This window comes from Knufia obscura (assembly GCF_036327395.1).
Source record: "Knufia obscura strain CCFEE 5817 isolate CBS 148926 chromosome Unknown scaffold_8, whole genome shotgun sequence".
Taxonomy (NCBI): Eukaryota; Fungi; Ascomycota; class Eurotiomycetes; order Chaetothyriales; family Trichomeriaceae; genus Knufia; species Knufia obscura.
In genome coordinates, this window is record NW_027042694.1 from 175,990 (window position 1) to 194,899 (window position 18,910).

At 51.5% G+C, this 18,910-nt stretch overlaps 8 protein-coding genes across 8 annotated transcripts; 2 read left to right on the top strand and 6 right to left on the bottom strand.

The window, feature by feature from the left end:
• Positions 1 to 614: 614 nt before the first annotated feature.
• PMZ80_006872 (uncharacterized protein) lies at positions 615 to 1,398 on the top strand (the record flags this gene model as incomplete). The annotated part of the gene is made up of 2 exons (XM_064875282.1): positions 615 to 658; positions 912 to 1,398. 2 exons carry the CDS (start codon positions 615 to 617, stop codon positions 1,396 to 1,398), a joined length of 531 nt encoding a protein of 176 aa, XP_064728547.1.
• A 301-nt stretch (positions 1,399 to 1,699) lies between these two features.
• On the bottom strand, positions 1,700 to 2,180 carry PMZ80_006873 (uncharacterized protein; the record flags this gene model as incomplete). Its single annotated transcript, XM_064875283.1, has 2 exons — positions 1,700 to 2,094; positions 2,141 to 2,180. The coding sequence occupies 2 exons, from the start codon at positions 2,178 to 2,180 to the stop codon at positions 1,700 to 1,702; spliced, it is 435 nt and encodes a 144-aa protein (XP_064728548.1).
• A 1,317-nt stretch (positions 2,181 to 3,497) lies between these two features.
• Positions 3,498 to 5,006, bottom strand: PMZ80_006874 (uncharacterized protein; the record flags this gene model as incomplete). Its single annotated transcript, XM_064875284.1, has 1 exon — positions 3,498 to 5,006. The coding sequence occupies one exon, from the start codon at positions 5,004 to 5,006 to the stop codon at positions 3,498 to 3,500; it is 1,509 nt and encodes a 502-aa protein (XP_064728549.1).
• Positions 5,007 to 5,723: 717 nt separating this feature from the next.
• Positions 5,724 to 7,447, bottom strand: PMZ80_006875 (uncharacterized protein; the record flags this gene model as incomplete). The annotated part of the gene is made up of 2 exons (XM_064875285.1): positions 5,724 to 6,177; positions 6,225 to 7,447. 2 exons carry the CDS (start codon positions 7,445 to 7,447, stop codon positions 5,724 to 5,726), a joined length of 1,677 nt encoding a protein of 558 aa, XP_064728550.1.
• Positions 7,448 to 7,888: 441 nt separating this feature from the next.
• Positions 7,889 to 10,897, top strand: PMZ80_006876 (uncharacterized protein; the record flags this gene model as incomplete). The annotated part of the gene is made up of 2 exons (XM_064875286.1): positions 7,889 to 8,191; positions 8,240 to 10,897. The coding sequence occupies 2 exons, from the start codon at positions 7,889 to 7,891 to the stop codon at positions 10,895 to 10,897; spliced, it is 2,961 nt and encodes a 986-aa protein (XP_064728551.1).
• Positions 10,898 to 11,440: 543 nt separating this feature from the next.
• On the bottom strand, positions 11,441 to 12,349 carry lcl3 (putative endonuclease lcl3; the record flags this gene model as incomplete). The annotated part of the gene is made up of 1 exon (XM_064875287.1): positions 11,441 to 12,349. The coding sequence occupies one exon, from the start codon at positions 12,347 to 12,349 to the stop codon at positions 11,441 to 11,443; it is 909 nt and encodes a 302-aa protein (XP_064728552.1).
• Positions 12,350 to 12,872: 523 nt separating this feature from the next.
• PMZ80_006878 (uncharacterized protein) lies at positions 12,873 to 14,577 on the bottom strand (the record flags this gene model as incomplete). The annotated part of the gene is made up of 2 exons (XM_064875288.1): positions 12,873 to 14,489; positions 14,545 to 14,577. The coding sequence occupies 2 exons, from the start codon at positions 14,575 to 14,577 to the stop codon at positions 12,873 to 12,875; spliced, it is 1,650 nt and encodes a 549-aa protein (XP_064728553.1).
• A 505-nt stretch (positions 14,578 to 15,082) lies between these two features.
• On the bottom strand, positions 15,083 to 18,007 carry PMZ80_006879 (uncharacterized protein; the record flags this gene model as incomplete). The annotated part of the gene is made up of 1 exon (XM_064875289.1): positions 15,083 to 18,007. One exon carries the CDS (start codon positions 18,005 to 18,007, stop codon positions 15,083 to 15,085), a length of 2,925 nt encoding a protein of 974 aa, XP_064728554.1.
• Positions 18,008 to 18,910: the final 903 nt, after the last annotated feature.

Genomic DNA, 18,910 nt, shown 5'->3' on the forward strand with positions numbered 1-18,910 from the left:
CAGAGCGTAAGGTTGGAAAAGGGTATAGCAGTAGCAAAAAGAATTGGCAGCAGGAGACGTACAGAAGATGAGGGGACCAGGCCAGGAGGCTCTTCCATTTCACTTGTTCAAACACGCAGGTGTCTATGAGGAAACGGTGGAAGTGAAAGATCGTGGTCAGTACTTACAGTGACAAGAGTGATAGCAGTGACTGGTATGCTCAAGGAGAGATCTGATGGTACTTTTGTGCTCAGCATGACAGAACGACAGAATGACAAAATCACATCAGCTATCTTCCTAGAGCACCTCCAGATCTAGCGCGCTCCCGAGAACCTCTCGAGCTGGGTCGACTTTCCATGTTTGCTGCTTCTCTTACTCTTTGTAGGCTGTCGAGGCTGTCAGGCAAGTTCGTCGCGTACACTTGCACTCTGAAGCAGTAAGACCAATATGTGCTCGAGGCGCTCCTCCCTCGAACTCCTCGCAGCATTTTGAGTCAGTCAGCTAACGCTTTTTCGTGGTTATTCGTGCACTGCCCGTAGCTCTTCACTCAGTGTCAAACTACTTGCAGTCTTTGACGTCCAGCGGTGTAATCGCATGGGAGAAATTTGTAGCATGACAGAAGTTCCACGTCCAGCATGTCTTCGCTGAAGTTTGGAGCACTGAAGTGCAAGAAGATATTGTGAGTGGCCTACGGTAGTGATATAGTAGAGTATAAATCGCAAACGTGGCAACTTTCCCGGATTCACCGTATGATGCGACGCGTAGCAGCCACGGCAGCGTGACTATAACATCGCTTCTTACCCCCATAGGAATATTCTCACGACAAGTTCAGCGCAGAAGTAAGAGTTGTGTAATGTTTTGCAGAAGGTTGCCATGGGATCGGCTCAGTAGTTGTGGCAGATAGCTCGAGAAGGATGGCTACGATCACTCAGGCAAGCATTGTCCAGCACAAGCATTACCGAAGCTGACCAGTACCAGGAGGATATAATCAACCTACAACGCTTTCACCAGCAGCACTTCCCACGACAGCCCGTCCCAAACATACAAGCAGAAGCCCAGTCCCACAGCGAGACCTGGGAAGGAAGTCCGAGCGGTGACCTGGGTTACTATGAAGATGGCGTACGACGGACCTTGACGGACGAACAAATCGCCATGTTTCGCCATTCAGAGATACAACGCCTGTTGGCTGAGCGCAGACGCCAGCGAGAATTGCGGGAAGAGCAACAGGAGAAGGAAGAGAGACTCATAGAGCTGCGCAAACACCGCATCCAGGACAATCCATCATCGACAACCTTTGAAACCGACACCTCGATACACTCGAGATCCAATGTGGCTGAGCTCAGCTACGACGACAATCATGTTTCTCAGCAGAATGCGAAGGAGCCGAAAACGTTCCACTGGCCACAACTCGGTTCATGAAACCCCACGATAATGCTGGTGTTCCGTCGCCGCAGAAGAAGAAAAACACAATATGGTCTCATTCATGGACCTGGACAGTGTTTTATGTCCACCCTGGTGTAGCCGGTAAGACCACCCCACCTAGCTCTTCACTTCACTCTGATGAACAACCTCGTATCATCCTTAGCCTGAAACCCTGCTCGAACTGCAGCCCCAGCTCTGCTTGGTGGTCGTCGTTCATGGTAGATCATGAATGAGCCAATCTTCTCTCTGACTTCCTCCCAACACATCTATTAAGCACGAGTTCCAGATCAGTCAGACACTAATCTACCTGTTTAGCGGCATCATTCTTAACTGAGGGGTCATCTCCTCCGGTCCCCCAGAGCTCTGCACCTTTGGCATCGTCTAGCTGGAGATGAGAGATCGCTGAAACAGCATCACCGAGCTCGGTGGCTGACCTTTGCTCCATTCCTCTGTCGAAAGACTGCGCAGTGCCGATCTCATGCCCATCCTGCCTTTCAGTGAGAAGTGGCGTGGGCCTCGACTGTGCCTGCTGCGTCGCCTCCTCTTGGGATAAATTGCCATTCTCGAATTGCGTACCAACATGCAGCAGGTCTCCTCTCTCCCAATTGGCTCCATCCTGGCCATGTCTCAACTCTTGTTGCTCTGCCGAGTTAGTGACCGCCATGCTCGTCCCAGCATGTCCTTCAGGAGAGCCTGCTCGGTATCAGCCACATCAGAGGCAAGGAGTGCTCTCACTTACTCGAAGATTGGTTGGGGCTCGATGGGAGTGATCCGCGCATGGACCAGTTTTCTGTGTCGTGGTGGTTAAGGCGTTCGACATGAAACGAGCCAGAGTGATCAGAAACGGTTGCTGCTTGCGGCATCATTTTACAATTCCCATCAAAGAATTATTGCACACTGCCCTTGAGCAAGAGCATATATATGCTCTTCCTCTGGTCGTCCTCCATACTATCGAATCACACCATATTTCGAGCTTTAGCTGATTGAGCTTTGTATCCAGCATGACAGCACAGGCAATGGTCTCATAGGCTCGATGTCCTTCCGAAACATTTCCTGCGCTGCATGTTCATCCCGTGGTAGCTGGGATTCTATTGACAAATCAGAGTCGACGCAATCGCATAAAGGCCAGTTGCTTGGCTTCCCAGAAGCTAAGTGAAGACTAGAGTTCAGGCAATATTGTCGGTGAGAGTTACGGCACGGATGACGTTCTCCACGCGTGACCATGTGGCATGGGAGCACGAAAGGCGATACACTCTCGTGCCGATTGTGCTGAAGCCGCTTCGGCCTATTGCAGTCTGCAGCTCGCATATCCCCGAGCAAGACGGTAAAGGGTCTTGTATGCTCCTGACACGCCTTACGAATCTTGCGCTCATGGTTGAAGCCGACACGTCCCAATCTACAATCATCAAACAGATTTTCCACAAACCGGCGCTCCTAGAAACATAATTCACTAACCGACGTCGATAGTCCTTTGACAGGGAGCGGTGGCGGAGTCACCCGCAACATCACGCTGGACATTCCTAGCAAGTTCACGTACTACAACCAACCCTGGCCAGCTCATCTGCTGCAGATCCGATCAGACCAAGATCCCGTACAGGGTCTCATCCGGCGTTAAACGCTTCCCCGAACGAACGCATCGACCTCGCCAAAACCATAGAATGTCGCACAAGAACACCGCGGATGCACTATTCACGCCCCGCGCTACATGCCGTGATACGAAACGACGATCGCCGTTATCCGCGTCGTTACACGATTCTGCGACTTCCTGTCAACTTTAGCACGAAGCACCCTCAGATACAAGCTCGAGGGTCTAGACGATATGAACTCCGTTATCTGATGTGACGGGAACACATCCGCGCTGAACTATGCCGTATGTGTTTGAGCATAGAACGTGCTGTTGGCTGGACATACCCGATTCATACGTCAAGAGTAGCAATTTGTTCAACGCGACGATGATTCGTCTTTGTATTCGGCAAAGGATGGCGCTTCCAACTTCGAAGCTCTGTCCAGCAAACATCTTCGCTTGCACGCGCAGCGCGATTGGGGTATCTCAAATCAAAACAAACCAAAACATATCCAAGCGTCCAGCATCCAGTCTACTGCTCTCGACTGACACCCTCCACAAATGCTCCTTCTGACCTCTCACCCGCCCTCCTCGATTCCTCGTCCAATTTCCTCTGCATCTGCACCACCCCATCGATGAACCTCCTTGGTAACTCCTCGACCTCAATCACATCTTCCTCTTCCCCCTCAGCCGCCCGCTCTACTCGTTTCTTCTGCTTCTGCTTCCTATCTCTCATCGCCCTCTCAGACACCCCCAAATACCCCTCCACGAAAGCCCCCCACAACCCCTCTGGCCCCCGTCCCGGTCTCGGAAAATACGGATCATTATCCCTAAATGCAGCCTCAACACACGCATCCACACCTTTCTGGTCGAACGTAATACTGCCGACCTGGTTAAAGTCCAGCAGCCAGAGGTGGACAGATCTGTGTGGCAGGTTGTATACATCTTTTGCTTCACTTTCCGCACCAGCGTCCACCGCAGCTTCGGATTGGAATGAAGCTGAACCACTCTCCCTGCTCGGTTCCGATGCAGGCCGCCCCCCAAGCACAAACTCCACATCCCTGGCGTCGACGCCGCACTCCCAATGCAACACCGCCAAGGTCCGCCCCATACATCCCGCCCAACACATCGCAGTCGCAGTCGCTGTTCCATCTCCATCCCCACCTCCATCTGTCAACAGCCCCAACACCTCCATCTTATCCAGATCCAGCCCGAAATTCCTCAGGCTGAAACTCCGCTTCGGAGCTACACCCTTACTGTCCCTCTCGCTTCCCCGTCCAAGACGCCCCAAATAAGGACGAATCAGACAATCCGCGTTTCCCGGAGCCTCGTACGCCGCGGTTTGTATATGCACCGGACAGAATAATTGTATCAGCGCACTGCGAAGCGGGTATGGAAGCGCGGGTATACGTTCCATGTGGAGGATACTCCGTGCCATTCCATCCCGGTCAGACCCCGGCAGCATATCATGAAGGGTGCGCCAGGAGGGACATTTGAGACTAATGTCCGCCTTCGCGTAAAACTTTATTGGCCGCGGGACATGTACATGCACGTCTGCCAACCCTGAACTTCCTACGAAGAAGGAAGGGTCGGAAACTGAGGACCGTCTAACGGGAGATGAAGCGCCGAGTGAGAATGAAGTAAAAGTCGAGTAAACACGCTGATGCATATCCCAGTCATTCAGCAGTCCACGACTTGTGTAGTGGTGGTTCTTTTCGCGTTTGATGCAGGTGCCTGGTTGAGGGAGTGCGTGAATTGTGCCGCAGGTGCCGACGCCGATGCGGTGGAGAGGTGGAGACGGAGGTGGTGACCAGAGATGAGGGCGGTTGGGTGTTGGGGGTGTGGTTGAGACTGTGGGGTCGGGCGGGCACCATAGGCCGATTGAGGGGGCGGTGTGGGTGGTGAGGGAGAGGTAGGAGTGGGCTGTGGCTATTGCGTGCGCCTTGGTGGATTTGGGGTGGACCCCTGTGCGTTCAGCTGGAACCCGTTGGGAAGTCTGTCTCTCATTGTTCTTGGCTCTTTCCAGGAGTGTGTGACACATGTTTGGTTGCTATTGGTACCGATCTGTTGTGGAAAGTCTGATTATGGTTATACTTCTGTTGTTCGTATTGTAGTTTACTGTAGATGAACTGAGAAAATTAGCTGTCGTGGCAGAGATGAGATGGACGTGTTTATATATCCCTGTAGCTAGCACAGGTCCTCAGGCACCAGGCTGCAGCGCACCAATATCAACTTGGCCAATGTCAATACAGTACCAAAGTTTTCTGCACCATACCTCTGGTTGTATACATGGAAGCCTTCCGCCAATCTGATTGGCCAGACTGAGCTGAGTCATTGGTAGCTGCCCATGGTTCTGAGGTATCTTTTGCTGTTTTGATGAACGTGCTGGTTAAGTTGTTGTTTGCGTCTTGTTCTGAAACTCATTGGACTACCAGCACTCTTACCTCACCTAAGTTTCATCGAAATCTCATGTGCTCCAGAAGTCCGAGCTTTCCCAGCGCGACCAGCACGAAGCCTCCGCCCTACTGGGGACGCTGTCGCGACGTTGACAGTCTTACCGACGAGCCTTGGGCGATATGCTTAGGGTAGTACCTGTTTTGATATCTGTGTCACTGAAACAGAGTCTGGATGTAAAGTAATATATGTTCCGAGCGGCCTGGCCCGTGCTTCCTTACTCACGTGCGGTTTTGCGCCCTCAAGCACGCTTTTGCACTCGCAACGGCACCAGATATATTCAGTCCTCTCCACACCTACTGTCCTACGGTATAACATGCGGCGCCTCCATAACCGCCTCCTCATCCTTCCCAGCCTTGACAAACTCCCTCTCCAGCACCTCCGACTCCTCGTCCCACTTATTCCTATAGTGCAAGATCGTATTGTACTTAGTCACTGGGCTCTCCACAAAACCCTTAACACCCTGCGCGGGAAACGCCCAATGCAAAGCTGTGAACACAACGCTGGCGATCATGAAGCCGGTCAGAAAATTGATGTAGTATATTCGAGTGCAGCCTCGAGGAACAACGACGCTAGGGTTAACGGCGGAGATGAAACCTGGCATCGAGGGTGCGACGCCGCAGATCCATGCTACTGGTGCGCGCCAGTTGACGCCGAAGGTGTACCAGTAGATGCTGTGGGATGAGCCAACGAAAACGTCGTCAACGTTGATCTTTTGACGGTTGACGACGTAGTAGGAGGTGATCATGAGTCCGATCCTGAGAGCTGTTAGTATACACAATATCCATAAGAGCATTAAGCTTACATAGGCCCGAGGAAGACACTGTACGACGACAGTACTGATAAGAATGTGGACGCGCTACTAAGGAGCTGCCAAGGATTGACGACCATCGACAGAAGAGCGGTAATGTATGCCCCTCGCCTGATATTGATGAACTTCGGAAAGGTCGCAGCAAGATCGAAACCACCTGAGAGTGCATTACCGGGTATGTTGATACCCCATTGACTCACCACAAGCGCAGCACCAGCGAAGAATGCAGCTGCACGAGACCTTCCACCACCAGTCTCAATAACAGCTGACAGGAGATCAGGCAGATTCCACAATGCCTCGCCATATCGCTCTTGTGTTGCAGCTGTGACCAAAATGCCCACCACGGCACTGAAGAGGAAATATGGTCCGGCACTGAGTATCTGTCCCATGATAGCATTCCGCGGGCGCTTCGAAAATCGTGCATAGTCATTCTGGTTGAGAATGCCAGCTGAGATAGCCCCAATAGTACTGATGATACCGTACATTATAACCCATCCGATCGAATCTTCCTGCGTACCTGGACCTCTGTTTGAGATGGTGCTGCCGAAGCCAGCTGGACCCATCGTGGCAAGTGCCCAGACGAGCAGAACAATTTCAAAGATCAAGACAATAACCACAGAGATGTACAGGAATTTGGTGAGCTTGTGAGGTCGTATCCATATTAGAGGTAGCGAGATGACCATGAAAATGACGTATGACACAAACTGAGCTGTAGTCATGCCTGTTGATTCTGCCATATGATTTGGAATTCGTGTTTCAATGCTGGGCCAGATAGCCTGAAGCATGACATACGTGCACTGACCTCCTATCCATGCTTGGACACCATACCACACCAGCGAAAGCAGGATGCGATTGAGGATGACAAATTGAGCCCCGTACATTCCCCAGACATACCTGTTCACTACTGGAAATCCAAGATGGTAGAATGCGCCTGGTGTCGAATTGAGAACAACGAAGACAATGATAAGAATCGCACCGACGATGATCGTAATGAGCGCTTGCCACCACGTCAAGCCCAGAGCAATGAGACTAGAGCCAGTCAGATATGTCGATATGTTCATGTTCGTTAGGACCCATAGGTTGTGGTATGTGAAGAATGTCCATGTTCGTCGGCCTTGTTCGATTGGCTTGATATCGTTGTTGATCCAGCGATTGGCCAGGGTGCCACCCTCATTGGGCACCTCAAGCTTCCTGAGGAAAGCACTGATGCTGTTCATGTTTGCTGCATGAATGAATGGCAAGAGACAGAATTTGTGGGAGAAGTTAGCAAGGCATGAAGCAATGCCGGTGGAAGTACCACCTCATATCGGTGTGGCAACGATCTGGACTGATATCGCTTGATATGAGCATCCTGTAGCTCACGGTAGGCCTGATAAGCCGGAGGAAGTATTCTTGATCGTACTCGAGCACCGAGGTTGAGATAGGTCGCGTGTAGCCCCGCTGTCACGTCCAGCTCTTGGCTATTGATTGGCTCCCAACTGTGAGGAGCGGGCATTTCCGCTATCGGCTGCTATGCGAGCCTGCAGACATTCTGGTGAATCATTCTCACCAATCATGCTTTGTTCATCCTTGTGCATACCTCCTGGCGTCTGATCAAATCAGAGAGTGTACTGCAAAGTGTACATCCGTACCTGTTTCTTACACACTTGCAGCACAAAATGTATCGCATCGGCTGCGACGTTGGCGGCACAAACACCGATGCCGCCATCCTAGACACAAACTGTCTACAGGATGAGTCGAAAGGAGTACTGGCAACATTCAAGACGCCCACAACAGCAGATGTGACAGATGGTATCAAGACAGCCATTGAGGAAATTCTGAATCGTTCGCAGATAGACAGGCGGAAGGTGCTCAACGTCGCAGTCGGCACCACTCATTTCGTGAATGCTGTTGTCGAGAATGATGCTAGGAGGTTGGACAGAGTGGCTGCCATTCGTCTCTGCGGTCCATATACACGAAGCGTGCGTCCTGATGATTCAATAGCCGGCGTGATGAGCTGATAGAAACAGATTCCGCCTTTCTCAGATTATCCGTATGCACTTCGAGACATTGTCCAGGGTCCACACTACTTCCTCGATGGTGGACTCGAGGTAGATGGTCGGGAAATCAAGCCTCTTGATCCAAAGCAGATTCGTGAGACGGTGGACCAGATTGTTGCAGCAGGTATCCGGTCAATTGCAATAGTGGGCATCTTCTCCGCCCTGGACCACGAAGGGCGGCATGAAGAAAGATGCAAACAGATCATCCTCGAAGCTCATCCAGGTCTATCGGTGGTAACGTCTCACTCGATCGGCGGACCAGGTCTGGTTGTTCGCGAAAATGCGACGATCTTGAATGCAGCAATATTGTCTTTCGCGAAGACGACAATTCGAGGGTTTCGCCGCGCAATGAAGGACTTAGGTTTGACCTGCCCACTGTTTCTGACACAGAACGATGGAACACTGATTGAAGCGTCAGCTGCAGCACATCTACCGATCAAGACCTTCGCAAGTGGTCCGACGAACAGCTTGATGGGTGCTGCGTTCTTGCAGGGACAAGGATCGATCTCTGAGCTTCAAGACAAGCAAGTCCTCGTCGTCGATATTGGCGGAACAACATCAGACATATGTGCTTTGCTACCATCTGGCTTCCCTCGCAAGGCAGCGAACTTTGTCGACGTTGCGGGTGTGCGGACGGCTTTCTCGATGCCTGAGGTGTACAGTATTGGGCTTGGAGGTGGAAGTCGAGTTCGAGTGGATGACCATGGCAAAGTGACTGTTGGTCCTGATTCGGTAGGCTATCGGCTAACCGAGGAAGCCCTGATATTCGGCGGCTCAACAATGACGACAAGCGATATTATGGTAGCTGCTGGTACCGCTGGGATGGGCGATCCGGAGAAGGTCAAATCGATCCCAGAAGATGTGGTGAAAGGTGCTATTGTGGAGATTAGACGGCTGCTGGAACAAGCCATAGAAAAGATGAAAGTATCAGCTGCTCCAGCACTCGTTCTGCTTGTTGGTGGAGGTTCCGTCATATTCCCAGACGGCATGAGCATGCAACACATTGAACCGAAACATCACGATTCCGCTAATGCTGTTGGCGCCGCAATTGCCAAGATTGCCGGCGATGTCGATATCATTGAGGTCCTTGCAGGCCGCGATGAAGATGCTGTCCTTGAGCAAGCAAAGCAGAAGGCAATAGCTGCAGCAGTCGCTGGTGGCGCAAATGAGGAAGACGTCAGTATTGCAGAGCTGACCAAGATACCGCTGCAGTATGTTAACAACAAAGCGACCAGACTGCTGATCAAGGCCGTGGGGTCTCTAAGAGTATCGTCTGATGCCGATCAGGAGCAAAGAGAGGCACATCAAGACCTGACGGGCAATGACTTGAATGAGACCCAGACGAGCGGGAGCGATGCCGAAAAGGCCCAGTCAGCAAGAGAAGGCAGCATGACTCGTCCAAGCGTTGGAGTCGATCTGACCACTTATCAACCCGATGTTCGCAATGGTGTATGGTACATCTCGGCGGTTGATGTGGAGCTATGTGCGATCGGCTGTGGCATCCTTGGGACGGGAGGTGGAGGCTCCCCATACAATATGGCATTGTATGTTTTCAACATTATCCAACAAAAAGGTGATGGCGTCATCAAGGTGGTTGCGCTTGACGCCTTGAAGGACGATGACATTTGTGTGTTCGGCTCTGGGTATGGCGCACCTAGTGTCAGCGATGAGAGAGTTCAATCAGGGGATGAGGTACCCACCACAATCGAAGAATTAAACAAAGTGCTTGGCCATCAGGACTTCCAGGGTATCGTTGCTGATGAGATCGGTGGAGGGAATGGCATCATCACCTTTCCCACCAGCGCTCGGTTTGATCGTCCTGTGATCGACTGTGATTTGATGGGAAGGGCATATCCTACTGTTGAGCACTGTACTCCATACGTGTATGGACATCCTGTCATGCCGTGCTGCATGGCTGACGCTAAAGGCAACGTCAGTGTAATGATGAGGGCTGAGAACAACACCAAGCTGGAAGGAATGCTTCGGACAACTTGCGTTGAGCTTGGAAATGCTGTTGGTGTGACAGGTAAACCATTGAGTGGGAAAGTCATGAAGGACTTCGCCATACCGAATACACTGTCGCAGGCATGGTTCCTGGGAAGAGCGGTTCACCTTGCCAGACAGCAGAAGATCGATTTCATTCAAGCCATCGGTGACGTCACACCAGTAAAGCTGCTGTATACTGGGAAGATTGTTGATGTCTCACGTGACGTCTCTCGTGGCTATACTATCGGTCAGTGTGTCATTGCACCCTTGTCTGCGGACGAGCAAGAAGAGAACACCGTGTCGGAAGCGTCCAAGGAAACTCGGAATCTGATCATCACTTTCCAGAACGAGTATCTGATAGCTTACCACGAACCGACCGGATCACAGCAGGAGAAGGAAGTATTGTGTCTGGTGCCGGATTTGATTTCAATACTTGGCTCGAACGGTGAGGCTCTCGGATCTCCAGATTTGAGATATGGTCTGCAGGTGAAAGTGATAGCAATGCCAGCACATCCTTTGTGGACTCAGGGCAAGGAAGCATTGAGGGTTGGTGGGCCCGAATTCTTCCAGCTAGGTGTGCCCTGGAAGCCGGTCGGCGAATACAAGTTGCCTAAGAGTGTCATTGAAGAGTTCAATAGATAGAAACGCCTAATCCAATAGGACAATCCAGAAAGCTTGCATAAGCTCATCAGATAGTAGCAAAGGTGCGCCCGATCATCCGCCATTTGAGCTCCGTACGCAGGCATTCTCTGGGTTTCCAAAATGAGCGGTTCTGACCGAAACTTGCCCGCAAATGTTAGGCAATTCGACGTGACGAGATGCTCACTTTGAATTTCCAGAATGTGGCAGGCACAATTTCCGTGTTGCTGTCCGGTGCCTGCCGTCTCGGGATGGCGAGACTACCTCAACGGCAGGCGCGGATAGCCTTGCGAAGTCTATTGCCTGCTTGAACGCGTTTGAATGTGGCTGACCATGATAGTGATCTCTTTTCGAGGGTTGAATTGAGAGGCGCCGAAACTCGAACTTCGGCACGACAGACAAGTTCCATAAACGCACATCAGCGTATAGTACCAATATTCAGGCTTCGTGTTTGCGGCGTGGCTCACAGCTTCCGGTGCACGGGAAGCAGCTCGGTAGATTCGAAGCTTTCGATTCTTGAAATGTTTCTTCAATCTCCCAAGCGGCTCAGCCTTTACCCTCCCCACCACCCCCGCCCTCCCTAAACCGATTCTTGTACTCCCTCGGCGTCTCCAAGGTCTTCTTGTCACTCCACATCCCAACCCTCTTCTTCCTCGCCCACTCCTCCGCAGCTCTGTACTTCTCCTCGAACCCCTCCCCTCCAAACTCAGTACCACTCTTCGCCTCATACATACCCGCCAGGCCAGCCCTCAACATCTGCAGCCCCACGTCCCGCCTCAGTATCCCCTTGCGTACATAAACCGTCGCAACAACCCGTCCATACTGATCCGCCTTATGCACATAACACCTTACCCTCCTGCCCCTCAAATACTTCGTCAACCAATCCATCGCATCCCTACTATACGGCTGCGCTGGCCGTCCAAAGTGACTCAATTCCGGCGCATCAACCCCTGCCAACCTTATATGAATCGTGTTATTCCTCAGACTCTTCGCATCATCCGGTATCTTACGCAGAAGACCCCAGAACGCAAGCCGGCCCAGCGGTGTGTGGAAGAGACGGAAGTTATCTGCGTCGCCGATACTGGAGACGTGGCCGAAGAGCGAGCGGGTGAAGCGGCGCTGGGACGGGAGGATGTAGGTGCTGGGGATGTCGGTTGCGGTTGGGAAGCGACGGAGGAAACGGCGTTGGAGGGTGAAGAGGGATATGATTGTGGTTGTGAGGACTGTTGTTGCGAGGATGGTGGTTGGTTGGGTTAGGGCGGTGAGGAAGCTGGGTTTGGAGGTGGTGAGGGAGGTGAAGGTATCGCTGTGCGAGGCTTCATGGCGGAGGTTGGATGCTGTTTGCTGGGCTTTTGATTTGAGGTCGGCGGCTTGTTGTGTAACTGCGTCCGTGGGAGAGTGGCTATTGTTCGTTGTGTCGGTTGCCGATGATGACCAGAATTTGGGCCATGGCATGCTTGTTACGGCACACTTTGAGCGCTGGTCAAGTCGTGTAGCAGCTTGGGCAAGTTAATGGTACGTGCTGCGATTGATGTAATGTTTACGTGTAGTGGGACCTCGTGTCCATGGTGGTGGACGCTTTCGCTAGTCCTCAAGCTCTAGCGCTGATCTCCGGGCGCTCGATTAGGCATGGTCCTGCTTGGGCCCATACCCAATCAGACTGAATGTGACTTGACATGCTTAGAGAGCTTGACAGGCAATGCAGTGTCCTCGCAATAACCAGCGGGGTGCTCTGGGCATTGCACCCGAGGTCGAGACCAGTGGTTAGTCTAGGCTTCACCGCAATCGTTCAATTACAGCCTTAAGAGCTTGTATATGTGAGGGACAGCATAAAATACGAGGAGGTTCAAGAATAAATATGTACCAATACCTATATTGAGTCGTGATTCATCACCCCATCCAAGTCGTTTGATACTCAATAATAAATGCAACGCTGCAACATACTATACCACATACTACTGTCTCCACTCGAAGCCCATCATACCTTCTCCCACGTCGTACTCTCGCTAGTCCCGCCACCATGTCCCTCCTGACTATGCCCACCCCAAACCTTCTCCCCATCAAACACACTATGCCCATCCAACCCATCATTCGCCATTTCCTCATCACCCGTCCGTCTCCTCGGCCTCCCCGTCTCAACATCATAAGTCGGCACCTTCCCAATCGTCTCTAGATCCTCCAACCCATCACCCACAACCTTATCCCTAACACTCCCAGGAAGCAAACACGTATCCCTCCTCCCCCTATACCCAAGCATCAAACTCACAAGGCCAGCCGGCAATAACCGTCCACAAAGATCATACACCCTCGCTCCACTCCCAACATACATCGTACTCGATCTCTTCGGAAACGAAAATTCATACCGATTAAACGCCTTGAACGTCTGTGGCGGCGCAAGCGCATCAAATACCGCATTATGGAATTCCCTTGCGCTGCTTCCGCTTTTCATGATCTTGCTCTGGCCCAACCTACTTCTTTGCGCTGCCGCACGTTGAGACGAGTGCCAGTGCGTCAATGCTGTGCTGTGCTCGTGGCCCGGCGACGGGAAGATATCGCGGTTTAGGGTGCGGGAGTATGTGCTTCCTAGATCGAAATTGCCGAGTTTGAGTTCGTGTACGACTATGTTGGCGGAGGATACGTGGACCTCGCGTCTCAATGAGGCGGCGAGGGCGCTGAGGGAGGAGGAGATGATGGTGCTGGGGACTTCGGCGGGTGGTGTTAGGGAGGCGGGGATGGAGGGGTATGCGACTATGATGCTAGTTGGGGATTTGGGATCGTAGCTGTGTCGTGCGAGGAGCGGGAGAAATTGTTGGGCTGTGAGGAGGGGTTGAAGGAGGCGGGTGTTGATGCTGTCGACTATGTCTGTTGGGTGGAGGAGGGCGAGTGGGCCGACGGGGTAGCCGCTGCAGCCGGGGAAGACGATGATGCCTGCTAGGGAGAGCTCATGGGGTCGACTGCCTATGCTGACACGTGGGGAAGCGGGTGACACCGATCGGCTGGATTGGCTGAGGAGTTCACGGATCGGGTCAAGGTCGGGATGCGTATCGTAGGCTGGATTTGGGACTGTGCTTGTCAGGTCGATCCAGAGGGGTCGAAGGTCGGGTTTGGCTTCTTGTTGGACGAGAGAATCTTCTTCAGTGGAAGACACGGTGATGTAGACTATGTAACCGCGGCGTTCCAGGTCGACCGCCAGAGAGCGAGTGAGGGGATCATGGAAGGTTGAGCAGGCCAGCAAGACGATCTCTTTTTTTGCGCCATTAGGTAGCTTCTTTGCCCTTCTCTTTCTTGCGTGTGCTCGTTTGCGGCGGTGGACGAGGTAGGCTGTGGTACCTGCGAAGGCAAGAACAACGGCTATTGCTGTTCGGTTCTTAGATACCCATGTGACGGTCTTTTCGTACACGCCTTGTGGTGGCGGCGGTTGGGGCGCGAAGAACTGGTGTGATGCGTGGTTTCGTGGAGGTTTCAGCGATTCCGGCAGCCATGTCGCCTGATCTATGGCGTCTCTGATGTCTGCTGCGATGGAGTTGGAGTGTTTCTCGATGTAGTCTGCTACCTTGGAGCCATATGTCGCCATGTCCTGTGGTATGCTGGCCAACTGCGGGGAGTCAGTATCATCTCGGAAAGCGTGAGCGACCTATGTCACTGCTTACCAGGTCCAGGAACTGCTGATCGTCACTAGTCATGATAGACAATACGTGCACGCGATCGGTTATGAAAGGGTTAAGATCGTAACGAAGACATGCCTCGATGGATGTGAGTCCATCCACTTCATCGGGTAGCCATGCGGCATGACTCCGCGAATATGCATATCTGATTGGTCAGGCTGTACTCCGATTCCTCAGGCAATTGAGGGCCACGGGCTAAGACACAACACGTGATTTTGATCAAGATCAGATGGAGTTACGAAGGAAATATTCATTCAGGTCCGAGGCGTACCTCTAGGACGGCTTATATGACAGTCATAAGCTCTAATCTATTCTATACTGGCCGCGCCCGCTTCGCTTGTAGGAAATCAAAATCAAGAACGAGAATAAAGGAAAGCCTGCTGAACGTCCGAAGTGTCCAAGATCCCACCCAGAGAGAGCTCGCTGTTTAGTGACAGCACATCCCCAAGTGACCGCTCTTGGGATGGTCCAAGACGCCGCTTCATCCTATTAATGAGCTGTTGCGTGCTGAGGTGGAACTGAACTATGTAGGTCTGCTCTGCAGTCTGTTCAGTTCGAAGTCTCGAGATCGTATCGGTTCAAGAGAGGTAGGAGCAGGCGGAAATTGTTGTGTCATTTGTCGGTCGGTGGCCGTATCGACACGAACGGCTTGGTTGGAAACATTGCCAGTCCGAGGATCTATGTGTGATGGTCCAGCGTGGCCTTCTTCAGCCAAAGAATCCCTCGGCATGTCAAGGCTCCGAACTGGATGACCGAGTCGCGAGAGGAATCGGTTTTTGTGTGTAGCTTGAGAACTGATAGACTCACCCCTTGCTCTGCCACCCGTGGTGGACAAGCCGGTACTTCTTCTAAAGATACCGCCTGACATCTGAGGGCTTTGTTCATGGGATTGTCTGTGTAATTCTCGAGACGTTGAACGGGCCACACTTCCCGCTCGCGACTTTTCCTTCTCCTCGGCTTCATTCGCTTCACGGATGACTTCTCGATATCGTGAGGCAGATCTTTCATCGTCGTCCTCGCCAAGGAAATCGGCAGTGGACATGTCTTTCATACCCAGGGAGAAATCAACACGTTTGTTCATGTGTGAAGCAGACTCGTGCCGTGGTCGACCGAGTTGACCAGTGCTTGGGCGCCGAAGAATTGATTGATGTGTGTTGACAGGGTGCATATCGTGACCTTCATGGGCTGCTGGCGGGTTGCTATTTTCTGGATTTGGTGGTTGGCCGTAAGCTGGCGGTGCGCCACCTCCGTTGTGCAAGTACATTGGAATATCAGTGCGCCAGCCAGCATTGTTGCGACGTGGACCTTCAATGCCAAGACTCTGCATAGATGTCATCAGGGCGCAGATGAATTTGTTTCTTCGCTGGAGACGTAGAAGTTCGTTTTGCCAGTTCGACTTGTAGAAGAATACAACATTGAGCGTCAAGGAATATGCTTCTGTCACTTCTCTCAATTCTGTCAGAATCTTGCCTTGGTACTCTCGCTTCTCAGCGAGCACAAATTCTATCAGAGCTTGTCGAAGACCTTCGATCTGCTCGATTGTCGTGCCGAACCGGATGACGATGGGAACAGCTTCAGCTAAACCACCGGATCTTCTCATGTTGAGAATGAACAAAGTGTTGAGGTATGAGTTAGGTGCTTGTACAATCTGACCCTCCATCTTCTTGAACTCAGTGTACAGGAGCGCAATCTCTTTAACGAAATAGTCGTCACCTTGTAATTTAGCACCAGTATTGCCGTAGATGGAGACTCTATCACCAACATCGAAGGGATGTTTGACAAAGACGAAAATGATCGACTGGAGGAATTCCTGAGCAGTGGCGCTGAACAGCCAGGATAGAGCGAGAACGGTGGAGCCAGCACTAGTAAGGACACCGGCAGCTGAAGTTGAGAGGAGCGAGATGAGAACCAGAATGAAGATGATAACCACGATTGTGAATAGCACGTCGTCGAGTTTGCTGACAACACTGTCCAAGTCCTTAAGAGAGGCCGTGATAGCTTTGCGTTCCCTGCCGATCTCGACACAAACAGCTTCGAGTTCTTCCATGGAAATATCACCATTCAAGTCCTTGTCGAACATGGAGAACGCAGCATCTGCTTCGTCGTCGTTTTCGAATGCGGGCTTTAGGTCTCCACTGAAGACTGTCTCAAAGTCCTCCCTCACAAACGTACGATAAAGTCGTCGTGCAAGAATCTGTGACCCAGCGTTCGTACTCAGAAGAGCTAGGACGACTTGAGAAGGGTGACCAGATTTGGCTACTTGCTTGCCAGTGAAGTCGCCTGCGACCGTACCTGCAACATCGCCAACTTTCGCAAATGCCTTTGTGATTGCATGTTGAGCTTGATCTGCATAGACACCTGGTGTTCGTGCTCCAGAGGCAGGGCCCTTTTCTTCAAAATCAGTGTCGTCCATGGCTATTTGTGCCTTGGAAAAGACATATAGTTTCGTCAAACTACCAATTTGGAATTTGTTGATCTCAATTCGATCGGCGTATGTTCTCAAATGAAACGAAATAGCGATCAGTTGGATGATGAGCTTTTCGATGAAGTTGCAGGTCGCCAGAACGAAGACTGCGACTATGATCTTGTTCAATGTGGTCTCCCAATCATGCCTATCTCTGCGGCCGTTGGTATGATGGTTTGTCATGGTTGGCAGAAAGGAAATTAGAACACCGAGCCACCAGAAGAAAAGGGTCGCGGGCAATTCGAGTTGTTTTCCAAGATCTCGCCATTTCTTTGCGTTGTTGGTGAAAAGACTGGAGACCAGACCCAGAGGCCAGGGAATGCATTTGGCGATGATCCGACCAGCCCACAGCGTCAGCCAGATGATTTCAAGCCAGACACCAAACCACAGCAATTCCACTCCGCCAACAGCCGCAGCTTGGCCAGCCGGAAGCAGAGCTCCCATCAACACTGGGATCAACAGCAGGGCAAAGACAGGGACAATGTAAGTGAAGTATCGAAGAACCCACCACGATTGATGGATGTACTTGAAAAAGGCAGCAAACTTGTTGGTAGGATGCTCGGGTGGTTTGTAGACCTGTGTTCTTTCGTGGATGGGGTTGGTGGCAGCATCGAAATCATCTATCGGCTCAGGCTTTCTAGACCTTGACCGATGTAGAGCTGCTTCATCCTCTTCGTTCATCTGGCGACTGATAACTTTTTCGGCCTTCTCTAGAGCAAGATCGTCGTTGAGCCTGCTCATTTCTTCCCTGACGCGTGATGCGCTCGGCTTATGTGACGAGCCCGTCTCGAATCTCTCGTTGAGATCAGCTCCGAAGGTTTGCTCATATTTGAGCCGATCGCGTAGGACATTGGGTTCAACTGAGCCTCCATCATCTTTTCGCAGTCCATTGTCACTATGCCCTACTACTGTTCTCTCCTCATCGCTGGATCGGTTCATGGGGCTCGCATCTGGTCTGCTCGGCTCGTTATTGGGTGTCGCCATGTTGAGTGCCGATGTAAGTTGAAGTGATTATTATGTTAGCAACCACGTGTATAGGTTGTCGTCGTAGCCAGCCTGCAGCATACGCTCAAGAATCGCTCAAGAAGTGAGAAATGATGTACAGGGAAACGGTGGTATCCCCACAAACAAAATAAAAGAGAGCCGGTGAAAGACAAGTATGTGCTGTACGATAGAGGTGTCGAGAAGAAACAGTGTACAACGCAACGATTGTTGCAGAGTTGCTGGTGTGAACAAGTGAAATACAGATCACGGTTATGGTGCAAGCAAGAAGAGTTGATCAAATGAAAGCTCCAATTCGGTAGAGTGGGGTAGGATGCTTGCAAGTCGTAGGAAAATTGAAGCGTTGGTGCCGCCGCCTGTCTGATGGGGAAGTCTTGTTTCACCCATTTTTCTCGGCGATAGGACAATCAGCACGAGCATAAAAACGTCGGATAGACATAGCATACTTCGGTGAAAGATTTTTTTGGTTCATATGACTGTCATTAATTGATGGACGACTTCCTGGTTATACACAGTGTGAACACAAGAGTTCCAATTACAGTACCTAGGTAGCAAGCTGAAGAACACTGTCTTGAACATTATTACCTGCGTTCTAATTTTGCCAACACAAACGCCACACTCGTCACATCTTCTCTCTCCAAATCTCTGCACCCAGAATGTTTTCCAAGAGCGCTGGTGTCTCTCCTCTGCGTCTGAAAGAAGTCATCAGTGGACAAGATCAGGTGCAAAAACCACGACAGTCCGTTTCAGTCTGAGCCATCTTTTAGAACCATCATTCGATAACGAGTCGGCCTTGATCGTCACAACAGATCTGCGCGTGAATGTATCGGCACGGCACAGGTCGACGCCCGTAAAGGTGGAGAACGGCAAATGCTTATTTTACGG